This window comes from Penicillium daleae, assembly GCF_028827525.1.
Source record: "Penicillium daleae strain IBT 16125 chromosome Unknown utg000007l_segment0_segment0, whole genome shotgun sequence".
Taxonomy (NCBI): Eukaryota; Fungi; Ascomycota; class Eurotiomycetes; order Eurotiales; family Aspergillaceae; genus Penicillium; species Penicillium daleae.
The window spans coordinates 1,627,835-1,647,582 of record NW_026623155.1 but is presented as its reverse complement, the minus strand read 5'-3'; the positions used below and the strand labels follow the sequence as shown (position 1 = coordinate 1,647,582).

The window sequence follows — 19,748 nt, the reverse complement described above, 5'->3', positions numbered from 1 at the left end:
TATGACTTTGGTTGCTGGTGGGGCTAGACTATGGAATGGCTACTGTAGTAGATACAGCTAGCATAGCTACTGCTATGACTATGAGTAACTATAGCTAAGTATCGCTAGGCTTGGATGGTAGAGTCTGGCACCAACCTACCACTCGATCCTGAGTCACGTGAAGCCAAGTTAAAATCGAACCAAGGTAAAGGGTAAGGGAGACTGTAAACACAAAGTATATCTGAGTATCTCAGCTTCGACTCTCATTAGTGTCTCTCACACCTGGCTGGGTACATAAATCCACGATCCTTTCAGCTGCAACCAATCAGCCTCAGAAGCTGGTCTGTCATCGGTTGCATGCCCCAGTCCACGCCGTGATGGGCTCTCGTCACCTGCGGGGTCGGCGTCTCGCCCAACTTGGCGCTTAGGGACAGCGCGAAACTGGGAATCCTTTCCAGGTTGTCATATTCTAGTTTCTCATCTTCTCTTCGTGTCTCGTTCTTTTTCTCTTCTTCCTCTCTGCTTTCCTCTCGGGTACATTATCACCGATATACTCCCCCCGACTCTTCCCCCTGTCAATTTTATTTTTATCATCAACTTGTTACTCCTTTTTCCCTTCCCCCACCGCCACGGAGCCTCTAGTGCCCGCTCTGCCCCTCACTGACCAAACCACAATACTGATCACTCCGATCGGCGCATCTAGCTCCGCGATTGGTACTGTGCATCGTTCTTCAGGTGGCTGCGGTGCACTCTGCAACCTGCAACTCATCCTCTCGCTCTCGACCGCATTCGGCTCGCCTGCATCATGAATCCAGGCGAGAGCCGTGCTATCCACCCGGAAGGCGAGCTGTTCTTGGACAACTTCACCGTCAACAACTCTACCACGACTTCCTCCGGCAGGCCGGAAGGAAACACCGTTCAGCCTCTACGCATCAACAAACGGGACTCAGCCAGTCCACAATCTGCCTCAACTCCACCCAACATCACACTCCCATACCCCGATGACCGGCCACGCCCGCAACTGCGCTCCTCAAGCTCAAACGATGCCCGTCCCGGAGATACTCTGCGATACAACTCGCCGCCGCCAGCCAGCGCAGGCCCAGTCAGCCCCGCAGATTACCCGTCAGCCCTGCGTCCCCGCGACGGCCGCGAACCCCGAGTCGCAACTCTAGCAGAGCGTCGCGGCACAGCGCCCAAACCGCTCCCCGAATCGCCAGGTCCCGACGCACCCGATGCCGCTGCCCTCGCAGCACGGCCATACCCCCGGCCTCCTGCGGTCTCCGCGCCCGTCGACACCAACGAGCCGCAGTATGACTATCGTCAACAGTACTACCCGCCACCAGTAAGCTCGTCATCCCGACCAGCACCAGGCTCGAATCTGGCCCCGCCCTCCTCATCAGGCATCAATCGTATTAGCTCGACAGCATCGACGTCAACGACCCGCGCAGAGCGCGGATCGCCCCCGCCGCCGGAGACCCCTGTCGTAGGTCCCGGCCAGCAACCGGGCTCTGATATCGAGGCCCGGTATGCGGCGGCCGGGATTGCGGGGACGGGCACCCTGGCGGGGTTGCAGTCCCACAGCTCGGCGGCCCAGAGACGCGCGGAGCAGTATGTGGGACAGCAGCCGAACTTTGGCCCGCAGGAGTCGCAGAGGCCATGGACGCCGACTGAGTTGCCTGGGTCGCAGCCTCATGGCCCGCCGACGGTGTACCAGGGCGCTGAGGTGCTAAGTGCGGGCCAGATGCAGCATCCGGGGCAGTATAACAGTCCGCCGCCGCAGCATCACGCTCAGTATGGCAGTCCGGCACCCCAGGCTCAGCAGGCGCAGATCCCTGCGAATGCGCTGGAGCATGATATGGATCGTATGCGGATCAGTGATGAGCCTCCTCCTGCTTATTCGACTGTTCATGGTGCTGGTGCTGCTAATGGGTATCCGAATGATAAGCCTGGTGCTGTGGTGGCGGGTGTCGCTGCCGGCGTGGCAGCTGGAGTAGCTGCTGGTGCAGTCGCTGGACATCCTGCTGTTGCTAGCCAAGGTCATCCCGCGATAACGTCTGCGCCGTCTCCTGCCCCTACGGCTGCAACGGAGGGTCATCCTGCTTTTGCAAATGATCCACGGCAACAGTCTAATGCGGGACAGTCACCCCAGAACGCTGTCGCTAATGGCCAGCCTCAATATTCGCAGCAGCAAGCACAGCAACATGTCCAGCAGCAGCCACAACAGTTCCCGGCACAGGTTGCTTCCCCAGGACCCTCGGGGCCTCCTCCAGCATCTCCTCCACCGTTGCCAGAGGGCTGGATTGCGCATTTAGATCCTAATTCCGGCCAGTACTATTATATCCATCTGCCCACGCAGTCAACACAGTGGGAGTTCCCGAAGGGTCCTACGCCGTTGAACCTGAATGAGACACCCCTCTCTCCCGTCGCAAGTGTATACAGTAGCCACCCTCTAACATCCCCGGGATTATCGGCCTTTGGCAAACCCCTGGCCTCCCCGGGTGTTCCTCTGACACCAGGCTTTGAGAGCCTGCAATCACCGATTGCGGGATTCACGGGCCCTCCACCGAGCAGTGGAGTGGATATCTACAAAACCGCCCCAACCAATGGTGTCTATTTCGGCCCGTATCTGCGATACACGAATATGGACCTCGAGCGCGGTCTCTGGCTAGGGTCTATTCTGCTTGTCACCGACGCCGCCCAACCCCCTACAATCCACCTCCATCAAAGCGTGGATCTATCCCCGAACCCGCGACAGCTCCAGCCCATCAACATCGCCGCACACCAACGCTGGACCTTCTACAAGTACGAAATAGACCTGCAGATGGACGACGCCGGCCCGGCAAAATGGACCTACGCCATCACCTCGCATCTCGGCTGCACAAGGTACGAGTTCCTCGTCGCTGGCCGACACGAGACGAACTGGCGATTCATCGCAACATCCGGCAACGATTTCTCGCTGAATGTTAACGCGAACGAGCGCGCACGCCTCGGCGGCGTGGGCTTCATGTGGAAGGATATCATGCAGAAACACAACGAGATTGGCGGGTTCCATGCGCAGCTCTGTCTGGGCGGCCAGATCTATGCTGATCGGATGTGGAAGGAAATTCCGTGTTTGAAGCAGTGGCTTGCGATTAGTGGCAAGGAGGCGAGGAAGAATGCGCCGTGGACGGCGGCGAATCAGCAGGATGTCTCGCATGCATATTTCCACTACTACACGAGTCATTTTGATCAGCCGTATTTGAGAGAGAGTTTTGCGCAGATTCCGTATATCTGCCAGATTGATGATCATGATATGTGAGTACTCTGAAGGCGTGGAGCGCTCGTGAATTGAACTGATCTGATATTCAATTCTAGCTTTGATGGCTTTGGCTCGTATCCAGAGCATATGCAGTTCTCCAACATGTTCAAGAATATCGGACGCATCGGTATTGAGATGTACCTCCTTTTCCAGCACCATACGACCCTCGATATTCTCCGAAATGTCCACAACGACACTGACCTCTTCACCATTACCGGTACTGGTTGGCACTTTGTCAAGTACCTCGGCCCCGGCGTGGTCGTCGTCGGACCCGATTCCCGCTCAGAACGTAACCCGCATCAAGTCATGGCCGGTCCTACGTACCAGGGTCTCTTCCCCAAGGTTGCCTTGCTACCACCGAGCGTGCAGCATTGTCTGTGGATGATCCCTATGCCTTTGATCTACCCCCGTCTCGAGACGGCCGAGCATATTGCGCAGACTGTTGCCACAGGAAAGAGAGCCGTTACTGGTGCGTATAACGTGTTGGGCAAGGTGACCAGCTCGGTTGCCGGCGTGGTGGGTGCAAAGGAGTTTGTCGGTTCGGGCTTTGACTCTGTCAAGCGGGCTGTTGGCAAATCAGGACTTATGGGAGGTATCTTGAGTCCATTTGGCGAATTCGATCTCATGGATGAATTGCGCGATCAATGGACGCATGAGTCCAAGGTACGTCCAACGTCTCTAAAGACATCCATTCCCATTATTCACCCAAATGCCCAATACTAATTCCCCAGGATCTCGAACGCACATACCTCATCCGCACCCTGCAAGGCATCGCCCACCAAAAATCCCTCCGAATGACCTTCCTCTCCGGCGCCGTCAACGTCTGCGGCGCCGGCCTAGTCCACGACCCCTCCCAACCCTCCGACCACAAAACAATGTACCAGCTCATCTCCTCCCCCATCGTCAACACCCCACCCCCTCCTACGTCGTCAAACTCCTCCACGGCAACTCCAAACCGCTCTACATCCCCGCAAACGGCCACCGCTCCTCCTCCCAACCCACCGACACAAAGGAGGACATGATGGAGATTTTCCAGACGGATGTCAACGGCCAGCCGCGCGAGCATAAGAAGCTCATGGCGAGGAGGAATTATGTTGCGATCGTCGCGTATGATCCGGATGTGGTTTCGACGCCGGCGTTTGGAATGCAGCATCAGGCTTTTAGTGCGCAGAAGGCTAAGTTGAGTCTTGCGGCGGACTTTATGGTTCAGGGGGATGGGGCTTATGCTAATGTTGTTAAGTTTGGGCCCGTTATTGTGCCTAGTCTTGAGGCTGGGAAGTGAGGAGGGTGGAGTGGATGGGTGGGTGGGCAGGAGGGCGAGGCTTGAGATTATGAATTTGATTGTGATTTTTTCTACTTTTGAATCTGTTTGTAGCTTTGGTTTTATTGCGCTTTGCTTGTGGGCGTTTCCTTTATCTAGATATCGATTCACATGTGATTTATACTGAAGTCCTTGCCTCTGGGCCTTTTAGTGACACTACGGTTTGACAATACTTGCAACAAGCTTGGTGATCCTTGGGTTAGCGAGTCCATTATGTACATAAGCTGGAAATAGATGTATCCCTTATGAAGATCAGATCTATACAGACCTTGGAGATCCCCATATAAACAAACCCTCCAGAGAAAGAAACTCTCACGTCTAAACACCGGCTAAATCACAAAACAAAATCCCAAGACCACCGATCCTATCCAAAAATATCACCCCCAGGCACACACAGCCCAATCCGCCAAAAGTAATCCCGATGCGCAAAAAAAAGCTCCCACAATCTATACCGCGCCGGAATAAGAGACCAATCCCAGTGCCGCGGATACAACGGCGCCGTCTCATCCTCCCCGCGCGACGCACATCGCCCATCCCCAACACGCCTCTTCTTCCCAAGAACAACCTGCGAACCCGATTCCAACCCCGTATTCAACCCCTCTTCACCATCCGATAAACACGGATCCACCCGCGCACCGAACATATCCAACGGAACATCCACATCCAGAAAAGCATCCAACAACGAAGCCGCACCTGCCTCCGCACCCGCAATACACCGCGCATCCTCATCGCCTTCGCAAATCCTCACATCCTCCCTGCCCGGCGGCAACGCCGGCCGAGAAATAAACACCTCCCCCGCATGCGGCGCATACCCCCACTCCCGCAGCGGCAGTAAAGGAACCGGATCATCCACGTGCGTGACGCGCCGAATGCGCGCCGTCTCAGGATCATCGCCAGCACGAGTCCGACTGAAATTCCCGATTTGAAACGCTGCGTCAAGGAAGGATGCAAACTCGGCGTTTCCGACCATCGGCGCGCCGAAGGTAGTCACCAGCGGGTCCCAGCCTTTGAGCCGCATTTCGAGGCCGGCGAGGGTTGCGACGGCGCCGCCGAGGGAGTGGCCGACTAGTGTGATTTCGTAGTCTGGGTGGGCGATGAGAGCTTCTAGGACGGTGGGGAGGATTGTGGGGCGGGTGTTTAGCCAGGATTTCATGAAGCCGGCGTGGACGGTGCAGTTTTCGCAGTGTAGGGTGAGCGGGGTTGTACTTTTGTGTTTATCTTTGCTGACACTGGGGTTGATTGTGGTGGTGGTATTGTTGTTGTTGTCGTCGCCGGTGTAGGGGATGTACGACTGTGGATAGGCGGAGAGATCTATTATCGTATTCGTTATGGAGTACGTACCCCGGAAAGCGATGATAATGCGCTTAGGTCCCGGCGCATGCGAGAGGGCAATGTACCCGCACGAGTCGGAAAGTAAGATGCCCGTATTCCATGTCTGTGATATATATCTCAGTACTTGAATTTGAACTTGACTTTCAATTCTGTTCATGTGATGCTGACCTCTATCAGCTCCAAATTCGGAAACTCTGCGCAGTGGCTGAGGCACTGGAATGGTTTCTTGACGCCCGTCGTGCCCACGCAGTAGGATATGTCTACCAGGCGGGATAACTCCTCGAGGGAGTTGAATAGGTCATTTGAGACAGGCCTGGTGTCGTTTTGCGCTGTTGTTAGTCCGAGTATCAAGTAGGCTACACATAAGAGTGTCAGGCCCTGAAGGCGCAACATGTTGGCGGGATTGAGAGAGGGAATGTGTCGGTGCCGTTTGAGAATCTGGGGAAGATGATCTGATTAGGTAATCGGTCATGTGGGGCGTCAACGTGAGCGGGTCAAGATCGATGACATCATGGGACCACAAAACGACCTGGTACCTGACTCGGGCATGATGGCCGCAACCTTAACTAGTTACTACCCATGATCCCTCCAACGGATCATGTAGAAGATGGAGATTGGTACTCAGCATTCCCCAGCCGTCACTTTTACACGGCCCTTGATCCTGAGAGTAACTTCCGCACATTGTAGGCCCGTCTACCAGCCCCGGCAGGAAAGCTTCCATAGGCCCTTGCGTGGGGAAATGGGCTTTTTCAAGCAGATTTCGTCTCTCTGTGGCTAGATACTAAATGAAACATGATTGGAATCTCACGGAAGCTTTTCGTCTCGAAAAGCTCTTTGGAGACCTCATGGATCGTGATTATATCCTTCGACTTGCGACTCAGGCAGAAGAGATGGTGGAGTTAAAATACAAGAGATTGAGGACCAATACAAGCGGTGACAAAGAGAAAGCAAAAGTACAAGGAATATCTTGATAACCTCAAAGCGGCTTCGAAAAGCTACTGGAAGCATGAACGAGGGCTTCACGAATTAGAAACCCAACTTCCAGTCGGTCCTATCAGCAAAGCATATACGACTTGGCGATCCAATCCGAAATGGTATCTTCATCCGTATCTCATCAAAGAGTGCGCAGGACAAGGCGGTTGCTGTGCTCCCCAATGTGGATGCTGTCAGAAGCGGGAGCCCACGCTGACAAGACGACGGGGAGTAGGCCACTGTACGGTCGAGTCCGACTGCTGCTTCGAGACCCGGGACTTCCGCCTCTCATACTCAGAGCGACGGAAGATTGTGAACTTGTACATTGCTAAGTATTCAAAATCTTGAGTGGGCGTCGAGCAAAACTCACTTTGCTCGATATATGCGTGTGTTCTTGTTCGGGATCGAGTCGAAGATGGACAAATCAACAAGATGGGTCTGACTTCTTCCTCTGAGTGTTGCTACCGTGGGGATGAATGAGAGAAGATGCACTGTTCTAGCTCAATCTGTAATTCATGCTGGTCTGCCTTCCTTCAGATGTTAGTCTTGCTTTTAATCAACCACTTTTTACTTTTAATGTACGGACCTCCCCAGACATGCTGTATTCCGAGATCCGTTTTACCGCCTTACTTAGTATATGTCTTCGTAATAACTCATTTTTGTCGAATGCGGACTATAAGTTGTTTTAAGTTTCTCATTATCTGTTCACTTGAGAAGTTCCCAAGTCGCAAGGGTATGGAGTGTGTCAGGTGTCTACCTGAACCTCAATTGTAGTGTTACGAGCAGAACCAGATTCCGAAGTACTAGCATTTATGATTACCATTCATGGATATATTCTTGTTGTAATTCGAGGTGAAATGGGTTCACAAGAGGCTAAACATAGAAAACATAAAAACCAAATCTTCTCCGCTAATGCATGCAACTTTTTCCTGGTGCGCGCTTGCCATTAAAGTCCAAGCGATTTTCTTGGACTTCCAGAAAATGACCATCCCTAATGTCAAAAACCGGCCCTGAAGGATGAAAATGATATGCAAGATGAACCAATCCAAGTCTAGAAAGTCTCTACCCAAACCCCCCCAAATCCGTAGAACCAACCTCCAACGCCACCCACCAATGAACTATGTAATCCAATCTGTCAACTCCACATAATCAATCTGAAAGTCAAACGGTTCCAAATCACCAACTTCCGAAGGCCTAGAACCAGCATACTGCTGATTCAACTCAGAACGATGAACAGTCTCAGTCGCTGCCGGGATATCATTCGTAGAGTACCCTATCTGCTCAGAGACCTTGCGATAAAAGGAGTCGCAAAGGTGCCACGCTCGTTCCGCGCCTGGACTGTGGGCAGACATGGCATGTAGCCAACAGATAGCCTTTTTCTCAAGCCAGACGAGGTGTGCCGTGCTATCCTGCACGTGCCTGCATCCGACAGAGAGTTCGAATAAGATGATCTTCGCTGCGTGGGAGATGTAATGAAGGACGCTCCACCATGGGAACATCTGGTAGAGCTGGACCGTATTCGGCTGATCGGGTAACAAATCGAGGATTTGCTTCGCTGCGTCTAGAGTCATAATCGCCATATTGTGATTGAGTACATGTGAATGATCCGGGTCTAGTTCGTCTCGTCGACAGAGCCAGAGACGGCCTAGTACGATTCGAGCACTTTGATAGTGGAATGCCAGACCTAGTTTGTATCGCATCTGGCTCATGCTGCTTTGCAGCTCGACAGTTGTGAAATCAAGAGATAATGGAAGACTACTTTTCCAGTATTCGATGCGAGAGCGGAGGTCGTCGATACGTTTCTCCCTGTCGATCCAGATGGAGGAGACGTGGATCTGGTTGACGATTTCTTCGATGATGACGGCCAAGTCGCAGTAGAAGAGGTAGAATAGGCCAGCGTTGGGTTCGAGATACTTTAGCCATGCATCATCCCTTGGTAGTGATTCCTCCTGGGATTGTTTGCTGTAGCCATCGTTTGGCCAGCTCTTTGAACTTGGCATGATCGTCTGGAGCCATTGCATTCTGACTCCGGGATGTTGGAGTAGAGCGGATGCCGAAGAGTCGGTCTCAAATTCTTCCTCTTCGAAGGGGATAGGCAGAGGAGGAGCATGTTTGTCTTTAGGGATAGAAGTAATGTGGCCCGTAATCAGACCCAATGTCTGCTCAAGCGTGTAAAGGCACCACCACAGTCGGAAGCGAGCCTCTCTCAACTTGGCCGGTAATTTTATAGTAAGACTTCGGTTGACGCCAAGAGTGACGGCAGATCTAGCAGCCAATGCAGAAATTCTCCAGGCCCTGTTGCAGAAAGAAAGTTAGTTGACGCCTATTACACAGGCAGTATGGGTGGATGAGTATATCTCTTACCTGCCAATCTGATTCGTTGCAAGCAAATAGAAAGCAACCAACCCCTCGAGTTGCACTTGTTGAAGATTGGGGGGACTGAACAACTCTTCGCCAGTCAAGCTCAGCAGTCTTGCTCGATTAAAGTATAAGAAGTGGTCACTCTCCTCGCCGCGCCACGGTGCTTCAGTAAGATGAGCGTACTTGGCGGCGATCGCGAAGATCACATTCAAAATTGCCAGCCACTTGTCTCCTGGCTGCTGACCTTGATCCCAGAAACTTTGATACTGGGAACGGAAGAGTGGTCGATTGATCATCGGGAAACCAGGGTGCACATTGTTCCAGTACTCTTCGAAAAAAAGGTCCGCAAGTTCTCGAGAGGGCATGCCATACTTGTTGACCGGCTGGGAGACATATGTGGCGAAATCTCCGAGCGCGTAGTCAAGGGTTTCTGTGGTGACTCCATCTGTTACCCCGTCCTCCCCGTTTTCATCCGGTTCTGTCTGACTGAATGGTAGTTCAGGCCATTGTTCGTAGTCCTGGGACGGGCTGTGCTGGTCAATGTGACCCGTATCGGCGAGGGTATCTGTCGAATCGATCCCGTCTTGGACCGCAGGGGTAGGAAGTTGAATTGTCTCCGGCAGGTCGTCAATCAACGATTGATACTACAAATCATGTTAGTCCAATCGCGAAGGAGCTTTGGATAGATATTCACCTATAATGTCCTACCTTTTGCAAAGTAGAGTAAGCCCACTGGGCATTCATGTTTTCAGTAGTGCCAAGCAAATCTTCGACAAACTTTCTGTAATCCTGAACCAGAGCCGAAAGATCATTGGCCTCCCTATACATTTCGTTAATAAAACCGATATCTGTATCGCATTGGGAGAAGGCAACCTACTTTTTCATGCGCTCGTTCCAGCCCAAGGGATAGTGACAGGCTAACTCTAGCTCCCGACATTGTCGACAGACGGGTTGTTCACCACTACACTTCACCTTCCTCGTTCTACATGACGAACAGGCCCGTAGCACTCGACCTATAGACGGCGGGCCTAGACTATTCACATCCCGCGGAATGGCAACTTTCGCGTTGGGCGCGCGACCTCTACCACTGGGCTTGCTACTGTCTACACAGACAGAGTCAGCCGAAGGCGACTCCTCCGAACGAGGAGTCGGCAAACTATTCACCATCTCAACCCCATGAGGAGAGCGTTTAGACCAGGCAGAACGACTTTTCGGGCTGGAAGTGGCATTTTGGTGTTCTGACTGCCCCGAGTGCGCGACCTTCGATGACTTGTTGGCGCCATTGTTATCCGCACCCAGCCGGTCCGCCTGTCTAAAGGAGTCTCTCATAGCCATTGAAGTCTGTTTTCCGTTGGAAACAACAGAGCCTCACAGGCTGTAGAATTGTTCACATGCCCGAGTACATTGCTCGGTGTGGTCCGAGTCTTCGAGCGTGGGGAATATAGACAACCACGAAGAGATTAAGTGTTGTTGTAGTGACCTCAACGGTCGGGGAATATGTGTATCGGGTGAGTTAATGGTGTGAAGTAAGTAGTGTGTACGTGCAAGTAGATGGATGATGCTTTGAAACAATCAGTTTGTCCGAAGCAGGCCGGGGGGGGGGAGGGGTTGAATATATACTTTGTTAGCCGGGGGGAACATGGGCAGGTCATGAAGTCATTCGTGAGGATTCTCCACAGTTCTCGAAGTCTGCAAAGAGTATTCTCGAGCGCCACAAGTTTGCGCATCGGACCGGCGCGGTAAGGTTGGCGCATTTTCTTTGCGGCGATTGGTCGGTCGTGATCTACAAAGGATGACGGGGCTGAAGTCGGGTCTTATCCTGACGTCATTGGCTCCCCACTTTGCAATTCGCGCCTGAGGCTGCCATCAGGTCGTCTCTTTGGCCTCGCGATCATGACGATCAAACACCAATGGTTCGAAACACAATTGGCTCGATCCGATTCTTCTGCGGCAAATGAACTCCACTGAATATCAAAGAGCCCCGGCATGGACCGTTGAGCCGCCTGGCACTGCCACAACTTTATCGAAAAACCAATTCGTTGTCTCGTCACGCCAATCTCGCATGGTCGCGACCGTTAAGATCCCAATTACCCCACAAGCCGGGGCGTGTATAACGCTAGAGACATCAAGTCCGGATGATAGCCACACAATCACCTGGTTCCCGATGGAGAGGGTCTTACAAGGCGTGGGAATGTGGATGCAAAGGCCGTGGATATACACTGGAAGTGGACTGGATGATTCCAAGGGAATGTCCATGTCGACACAATAGAGTCTATGGACTGTGCCTCAGACATCATCACGGCAGCTCCCGTCGTTTCACAGCGACACCCAACTTCCAACACCATTGTTTGAGGTATGTGGCGTCGTTCCAGACTCAACCTGAAGGTCGACGACGTCAATGACGTCAGCGGATCTTGCAGTAACATAAGGCTGGGAGCTCCAAAACATCCCTGGTTCCCACATGGCAGATGATGAAAGTGGTTGTGGTCGACGGCTCGGGCAGAATGGAAGGGAAATGGAAATTTCGAGGTGTCCAAGGACTAGACCTCCATGGATCATGCTGATGCAGAGCAGTCCTATCATTGGCGGAAACTCTTGTCAACCCACGGAAACCTGTTTCGAGGGTCTCGACCACACCGATTACCGCGGGAAGAGTGGGGTAAAAGCACACACCCCTGATGTCGATCTTGTCCTTGAAGTTCTCGCCAAAGGATGGCGCCGATTCACACACAACGCGCTGGTAAATAGACCTTCGTGGTGATAGGCGCCCGGATCCTCAATCTCCAGAGCGGAGGGTGACAAACCAGCTTGGACGATATCGATATCAGAACACATCAAGTGGGCGGGTGTACTTTCGATCTCACGGGCAGGTGTGTGGCTTACGATCGCGCGTTGATTCATGCTGGTGCACTCTTGGTGGCAGATACTTGGAGCCACGGTTGCTGGGGGTCGGAACCCATGGTGTTGTCTGGTAAAGCATTTTTTGCCAGCCCAGGGATGAAGAAGCTCCATTTCTGACGGGTCTCTTTTCCACAGTGCCTGTACTGATATCCTTACAAAGGAGGGCGTAGCTATCAAGAAAGTACCTAAACCGTTTACCTCCAAGATCGATGCGAAACGGACCATCAGGGAGGTCGAATTGCTCAGACATCTTTGTCATGAAAATGTATGCCGATAGCTGTTTGATGAATATCCACCGAGTTGCTAATCCGCTTGCGAAAGATCATCTCTTTGCGTGATATCTTTGTCTCGCCTCTGGACGACATGTAAGTTGCTCATTTTTCTCGCCACTTTGAACCTGTACTTATTGGGTGATAGATACCTTGTCACCGAGCTTCTCGCCACCGATCTCTCGCATATCATTCGGTCTAGACCAATGGAGAATCAGTTTGTCCAATATTTCTTTTATCAGATCATGGTATGTCCAAATAAAGGTTTGTCACCTTCTGCAGGACTTTCACTAACTCACTACCTTAGCGTGCCTTGAACTATATCCACTCCGCCGGCGTGGTCCACCGAGATCTCAAACCAAGCAACATCTTAATAGATGAAAACTGTGATCTGAAAATCTGCGACTTCGGCCTGGCCCGAACAGTCGATCCAAAGATGACGGGCTATGTCACAACGAGATTCTACAGGGCTCCCGAAACGATGCTCGCGTGGCAAAAATATAACGTCGAGGTCGACATGTGAAGTGCTGGTTGCATCCTAGCTGAGATGATTGAGGGATCGCCGCTGTTTCCAGGACGAAATCACACGGACCAATTTCTGGTTATTGCTGATCTTTTGGGTTCTATTCCTCACGATGTGATTAAGGCTATTTGCTCTAAGAGTGTGGGTGTCATGTTATCCACATGATCATGTATAGGCTAACCTTGTCATAGACATCCGAGTATATCACTGGATTGCCAGAACGAGAAAAATTGCCTTTCGCAAAGAAAATCAAACAGGCTTTTCCGTACGGTACGTCCTCGACCGATTCCCACGAGAGAAGAAGTTGCTCAACTTATCATAGCTCTCGACTTGTTGGAAAAGCTGCTGGTGTGGGCCCCAGAGCAACGAATAACAGCCGAAGCCGCCCTATCTCAACCATATCTAAGTCCATACCACGATCCAACCGATGAGCCCACAGCAGACTAGTCATGTGACTGGTCATCTATAGACGGAGATCACAGCCTTGACACTTGGAAAACACTTGTGTACGCACTTTTGTCCATCCAAACCCGGCGTCCTTGCATCAATGCCCAAATCTAGATATTTTGAAATTTTGGACCACTTCGGCGGCGCAAGCGCGACGTGACCGAACACGGCGAATGATAAAGCTAACAAATACACGAAGCTTAGCTTAGCTTGACGATCTAGAGAGAGAGAGACAGTTTCTCTGGACCTCTTTTTGATGCATTCGCGATCTGCCCAAGTACATGAATGGGCGATGGTGATTTTGACATATCCGCAATGCCAACAAATTGTACACCTTGCTACAGACTTCCCAGCGCCATGGGTGGTGTGAACACGATGCAAGCTCCCAGTCTGAGCTTCGTGAGCAGATGTACAAATCAGAGAATGGGTATCTGGTAAGACTGCGAGGAGCTCGGGGCTATTCCTCAGGCAAAGTCACACACCGGTCTCTGGCGGACTACATGGAATGGTGGGGATTTCGATGTAGCCTTTTTTTTCGGCTGATGTATAGTTGTATGTACAAGAGATCCAGCTTACAAGCTGTTGGGTCGTAATTTGAATGCGGGGGTCGGCCTCTTCCAATAGATATAGCTCTCCTCATCATGGGTAAATTATATTGACTTGGCCTCGCCTGTTCTTTGAAAATCGGACATCGTCTCGAACATTGCAATGAATGGACCTTTAGCGTGACATTTCGTCGCTTAGACTACTGAAGCGATTGCAACTTCCTCAAGGTGAAATGAAGCTTCTGGCTTCCTAAAATAGGGTCTCACTTTAAATGTAGTACGGGTTCAACCCCTCCAGGTTAGAACACCACATATGCTCGTGACATTTTTGTTATTGCTACCTGTATAGGGCTGGTCACATTTTACACAATTTGCAGTACCTGATTGTGCATACTAGTTTGAAAAAAGTATGTTCCATTTCTACCCCGGTCAGAGGTTTGCTTTCTATGAGCAGTATAATACCTAAGTAGACCAGATGACAACACGGCCATCAACACCGCTGGCTAAGGTTCAGTTGATTAGCATAGATTAGACCAAATGAATGTCAGGAATTTTACTCACTGCTAAAAGAGCTCACCTGTCCGTTAGCCTCCTCAAAGACACGGATGGTGTTGACAGTGTTCTGGTGGGTCGACTTGAGCTTGGTATCCGCAGCAGTCTGGCCCTTGAGATCCATCTGCCGGAACATGTTCAGCGCAGACTCCTCACGAGCACCAGGGGCTCCGGCACCACTCTGCTTCTCCAGAGAGCCGGCCAGCTGCCATCCGTTCTCGTCACCGTGGAAGCGGAAGGGCTCGCAATCCTAGATAATGGGTTAGCCGCAGTTATGCTTTTGTCTACGGGTATGAGTGATGCAACGTACATGTCCAGCAGCGATAATCTCGTTCTCGCCGTTCCAGATCAAACTGTTAAGCGGCAGCAGACGGGTAGAAATGTTCAGCATCGCGCGGGGAGGCTGCTCCGGGGCACTGGGGTACACGACAGTAACGCTGCTGTCGTGTCCGGAGAAAGCGAGGGCATTGCCACTCGGGGAGAAGCAGACACCCTGGATCCAGCCAGCAGTGTCGTTCAGGTATTCACCACAGATGGTGTTGAAGGGGAGACGCTCGCCCCAAGCGCTCGGTTCCGGGCGCTGGTCAATGCCCTTGATGAAGCTCGAGAAGACGCGGGCGTGGGAGTCGGTGGAGCCCGCAGCCAGGAGCACGGAGTTGGGGTGCCACGCGAGAGTGGTGATGGTACTGCGGATCGGCTTCTTCAGGTGCTTCGAGATCCACCAGTCATTCTCCTCCTCGAAGTAGCAGACGGCGATCACGCGGGCTCCAGAGCCGACGGCGAACTTTTGCTCGGAAGGTGACCACCGCACGAATGTGGCGGCGCGGTTGATTCGGAGCAGGACGAGGGTCGGCTTCCAGCCAGTAGCGGTCTTCTCCCAGACGTAGGCATTGCGATCTGTAAAACAGATGGAATTCATTAGTTGGGCGAATTGGATGGATAGAGCGCTCGTAGCGACAAGGCTAACCTTGAGAGCAAGTAACAATACGACCACTGTTGGGAGCAATGTCAACACTGGTGACTGTCTTGTCGTGGCCCTTCAACTCATCGCTCAGAGTGAACTTGCTGCCTGATGCCTGGTACAGCTCCACATTGTTATCCCGGGCAACAGCGAGGGTCTGTCTGTCCGAGGAGAACGAGTGGTCTGCAATTGGGGCATGGAAAAGATGGTGAACTTGAGGAGCAGCCATAGTGGAGAAAATCGACAGGAGGAGCTCTCTACCGTCGATGAGGGGGTATGAACGAGGGGAACGGGGTGAGAGGCGGGAGACGGGGAAAGCTACCTAGGCGATGACGCCGACTGCTTAGGTAAAGACTTCCTGGGCGGTCAATATTCCATCCATACTTCGGATATCAAAGCAAGCACAACGTGGACCTCTTAAGGCAACTGCTTCCAGAAATACCTAGCTTTTACTCGTTATAATGTGTGATCTACACGTTACTGTTACTCATTACTCACCTAGCATAACGCTGCCGAATCTGTCCTAACCGTTCAATCTATAGTTTACATATCACGGCTGCTTTACTATTGTTCTTAAGATCGTAAGCTTTCTTTTTCATTTTCTATATCTAATCACCCATCTGGCTCTTTCGGCTTTTCAATATCTTTCAATTTTTAACATATTATCGACAGCATTCTATTGTGATTTGTTATTCTTACGAGCATGGCTCTGTCCTCCTCTATCACCCTTGGGGCGGTGTACGCAATATGCGCATCAGATCTCCAATTTCTGCCGGTCTAATCCTGCATGATGTCCTCACTGGCCTCTGCAGGCCGCCGTAACCGGGCAGATAGTCACGTGAGGGTCTTCTTTTCTCACGATTCGGACATCGGTTTCGACGCGGTACACATTGAGCTCTGGTCTTCCCCATTCCCTCGACATTTCTCCCTCTGAGTCCGTGAACTCGAGTCATCTGCCATATCTAACTTAATCCAACGCACAATATGGCTTCCAAGGCCGCTCCCTCTCGAGGATTCGACGTCAAGTCCGCTGGACACCCCAACCAAGCGTGAGCTCAATGGCTCCGGTCGCAATTGACTAAGAACCTGGATACTGACAGCTCTACAGGTTGTACTGCACCAACCTTCCCGATAAGCTCAATAAGCATGACCTTCGCTCCTCGCTCTACTCCCTCTTCTCCACGTACGGCACCGTCCTCGACGTGGTCGCTATGAAGACCAGCAAGATGCGTGGACAGGCCCATATCGTCTTCAAGGACATCCAAGCCAGCACACAAGCCATGCGCGCACTCCAAGGATTCGACTTTTTCGGCAAGGAGATGGTTCGTCCCTCGATATCTTGTCTGGTGGTTACATAATGTCCATTGATTCTGATTGACTAACACTCTTCTTTTCAGAAAATTGTCTATGCTAAGGGTTCGTCCAATATTCTGGCCAAGCTTCGCGGCACGTACAACCCACCCGCTCTCGGCGCTGCTCCGACCGGAGCTTCGACGGATCTTCAAAAGTCTATCTTCAGTGGCCCACCGGGCGCAATTCCCTCTCGACCAGCGGCTGAGACGAACGGAGAGGCGCAAGGTGTTAAGCGACCTCGGCAGGATGAAAGTGACGAGGAAGAGGCGCCGATGGAAGAGGACAGCGACGTGTCCATGGAAGCCTCCTCCGATGAAGATTAATCATGTTGCAAAAAGGTGGCCAAGACCGGTGCTCTTGGAGTGGGGGATGAGGGTCGTTCTTTTTGCTTCGGACTATCTCTGTCGGGTACCCGATTGCCGGGTACCTTTTTTTTTCCCTTCAGTATGGGCTGGGCCCATCGGAGACGACGAGCTCGCGGGGGACGTGCAGGTTCACGGATTGACCTACGAGACCGAGCCAGATGAGGAGATATGTTCCGGTGGTGACGCTCTGTCCGTCTGCAACCTGCGCCATGGCATCCGCGGTGTTGCACGGGTGGACAAAAAAGGCCGGAGCGCCAGATTCAGGATGATACTATGAAGACATTATGAGCCGCTTGAACAAAAACCCCAACAATACCCACCCAGTTTTGCCCTTTTCGGTCTGAGAGAGAGAGAGAAAGAGAACGTATGTGTGTGCACCTACGCCGAAGCTGATCCCTCCCATCACGCCAACATTCTGCAATTGTTGCTTGTACTGCTCCGGTACCACATACTGATACACCGCGTCCAGCCCCACGGGGCCTTGATGATTGTGCCACCGGAGTACGAAATACAAGACGGGGACTTGATATGTGGGGGAGAGCACGATATCATAATCTATCTGCAAAGTGGGATGGAGATTGGTGCGGACAAGGGCTTCCTGCGATCACATTAGGACTGTGTTTTTATTTTAATCGGCAATTGATACCCCCCTACGACGGGCTACAGACCGGATCTTCATCTTCATCTTCATCTTCCAGTGCTTGTGCTTGTGCCTGTGCCTGCATAGATGTATCCGTATGCGTTGACACTTGTAGATCTGCATCATCCAGTACTGGAATCCGGACTTCGATACATTTAGTAATTCTGAGGCTGATAGTATTCTAAGCAATAGCGCAAGGGCCCAAACAAATAGGCCCAGCCAACGTCAGTGCCACATCCTTTTTCAATATTGAATATATAATGTCAAATTCATGCAGGACGTCGACAGGGATATACCTGTGTGACCAATCGAGCCGAGGACCAGCCTCCATCCAGTTGGGCGGCCGTGCAGCTGCGGGTTCGCTCGGCCAGAGCTCGACATGCAGCGTCAAACTCATCTGGCGTGAGGAATGGAAAGGCGGACAGCGTTGTGCAGGCCATCGCGCCATCGTCCATTGTTTCTACTGTATCGGCCATCCCCACTCTCTCTCCGACTCTCTGATGGCGCGATCCACCACGCCGTCGACGGATGCGGATGCGGATGCGACAGGGCTGGACAACTCTCAGAGGAAGAAGTCGGCGGCGTGGTATAATGTGGGGAGACGAATGGTCAGAGGCTGATGGAGCTCCAGTCTGTTTAGGTGGAGCGAGGATTTGCCGAGTGACAGCGAGTGGCAGGCTCCAGAAGCCCGAGGGGCCAAGCGTAGTGCGTACCGTAGTAGCTCTGGCACGATGTTGCTCTGGTGGAGATCGATCAGATCGGAATTTTGGAAAATGCAATTTCGCGGCAAATGGTTGCGGCCGTTATGCACGGATCCAATAAGGAGGCAGTCCGTAATGATGCCGTCATTGTCCGAGTGGAAAAAGGTTTACCGGAGACGGAGGAAGGACAATGGGGATTGTTAGGGGAAGGAGGGATCGGCCATGTCGCATCAGGCTTGCGACAGGGCGGATCCAAGGATGCGAAGTGGTGTCTGATACCTCAGAACGAGCTTGACTAGCTCACCCTAGTAGGGGCATAGTTTGAGTACTCGGTACTTGACAGAAGTACTAGGAATGGGTGGAACGAAGGAGTCTCGAATACTGCTGTCCAGAGAAGGTAGCTCAAGATGTTACTGGCTTTTTGGACTGCCATGCTTTCTATGGCAGAGGAGTAGTACTAAGTCAGTTCTACTCTACTTATTCTAGTTAATTGAGTTAGTTGGCTAGAATTTTTTAGTCCTGTCAGCGACGTAGAAAAGAGTCGATGCTGGACCCAGCCGCAAGCGGGCTGGAAGGGTCTGGGCGGCGGGGAAGGGACGGATAATACCAGAAAGGTACTTAATTTAGTATGGAATACCATACAACGGCTAGGTACTCCAGAGGTACTACATCGGGACTCGGTACCTGGCCTTGTTCTTTCTTGATCCTCTTTGTTTAATCTGCACTTCCCTGTTCCGCTTGCAGCGCCCGCGCCTTCTGCTCCTATCAGCGTTCATGGCTCCTTTCTGGGGATCGTTTCCGGATCTTTTCTAGGACTTTTGGAATACTCTTAGGTCATGTCGTGGCGACCATCACGCTTTCGTCAGTCCTGGTTTCTCGACGCCATGGGCTGATGCACAGCCTGTCGCTGGCTGCTCTCTCCACGACTTGACACTCTTATGTACGTTGACTTATCCCCATCCTGTCTTCGCTGTCCTTTCTCTTCCCCTCCACTCCTTTAATGGGAAATATCCCACAGCCTCCTCTATTTCCTTGTTTTGGTCCCTGTCATTTCTCGTTTTAACCTGTTCATAAACTGTCGATCGGTTTTGTGTTTATGCCCTCCTCAATCCCGTCCACTATACTCGGCGGGTAAGATCTGACCTTACCGATTCAATTGCAAGGGGCCTCTTGTGTGCTGGACGCAATTGAATGATTCAGCCTCCTTTTTGACAAATACCTTAACCCC

General features: G+C 52.0%; 7 protein-coding genes across 7 annotated transcripts; 3 read left to right on the top strand and 4 right to left on the bottom strand.

The window, feature by feature from the left end:
- Positions 1-784: 784 nt before the first annotated feature.
- On the top strand, positions 785-4,559 carry N7458_007757 (WW domain protein; the record flags this gene model as incomplete). The annotated part of the gene is made up of 3 exons (XM_056911139.1): positions 785-3,273; positions 3,334-3,944; positions 4,009-4,559. The coding sequence occupies 3 exons, from the start codon at positions 785-787 to the stop codon at positions 4,557-4,559; spliced, it is 3,651 nt and encodes a 1,216-aa protein (XP_056763965.1).
- A 403-nt stretch (positions 4,560-4,962) lies between these two features.
- Positions 4,963-6,323, bottom strand: N7458_007756 (lipase family protein; the record flags this gene model as incomplete). The annotated part of the gene is made up of 2 exons (XM_056911138.1): positions 4,963-6,033; positions 6,099-6,323. 2 exons carry the CDS (start codon positions 6,321-6,323, stop codon positions 4,963-4,965), a joined length of 1,296 nt encoding a protein of 431 aa, XP_056763964.1.
- Positions 6,324-8,020: 1,697 nt separating this feature from the next.
- Positions 8,021-10,598, bottom strand: N7458_007755 (Zn(II)2Cys6 transcription factor; the record flags this gene model as incomplete). Its single annotated transcript, XM_056911137.1, has 4 exons — positions 8,021-9,197; positions 9,267-9,907; positions 9,972-10,083; positions 10,141-10,598. The coding sequence occupies 4 exons, from the start codon at positions 10,596-10,598 to the stop codon at positions 8,021-8,023; spliced, it is 2,388 nt and encodes a 795-aa protein (XP_056763963.1).
- A 1,126-nt stretch (positions 10,599-11,724) lies between these two features.
- Positions 11,725-13,563, top strand: N7458_007754 (Mitogen-activated protein kinase HOG1; the record flags this gene model as incomplete). The annotated part of the gene is made up of 8 exons (XM_056911136.1): positions 11,725-12,020; positions 12,270-12,429; positions 12,486-12,529; positions 12,582-12,681; positions 12,741-12,944; positions 13,148-13,226; positions 13,426-13,462; positions 13,518-13,563. 8 exons carry the CDS (start codon positions 11,725-11,727, stop codon positions 13,561-13,563), a joined length of 966 nt encoding a protein of 321 aa, XP_056763962.1.
- An 847-nt stretch (positions 13,564-14,410) lies between these two features.
- Positions 14,411-15,690, bottom strand: N7458_007753 (WD40 repeat domain-containing protein; the record flags this gene model as incomplete). The annotated part of the gene is made up of 4 exons (XM_056911135.1): positions 14,411-14,451; positions 14,510-14,750; positions 14,811-15,397; positions 15,468-15,690. 4 exons carry the CDS (start codon positions 15,688-15,690, stop codon positions 14,411-14,413), a joined length of 1,092 nt encoding a protein of 363 aa, XP_056763961.1.
- Positions 15,691-16,445: 755 nt separating this feature from the next.
- Positions 16,446-17,137, top strand: N7458_007752 (U2 snRNP complex subunit MSL1; the record flags this gene model as incomplete). Its single annotated transcript, XM_056911134.1, has 3 exons — positions 16,446-16,510; positions 16,570-16,783; positions 16,859-17,137. 3 exons carry the CDS (start codon positions 16,446-16,448, stop codon positions 17,135-17,137), a joined length of 558 nt encoding a protein of 185 aa, XP_056763960.1.
- A 118-nt stretch (positions 17,138-17,255) lies between these two features.
- On the bottom strand, positions 17,256-18,274 carry N7458_007751 (ATG3/ATG10 family protein; the record flags this gene model as incomplete). The annotated part of the gene is made up of 4 exons (XM_056911133.1): positions 17,256-17,450; positions 17,496-17,777; positions 17,848-17,898; positions 18,116-18,274. The coding sequence occupies 4 exons, from the start codon at positions 18,272-18,274 to the stop codon at positions 17,256-17,258; spliced, it is 687 nt and encodes a 228-aa protein (XP_056763959.1).
- Between the last annotated feature and the right edge of the window lie 1,474 nt (positions 18,275-19,748).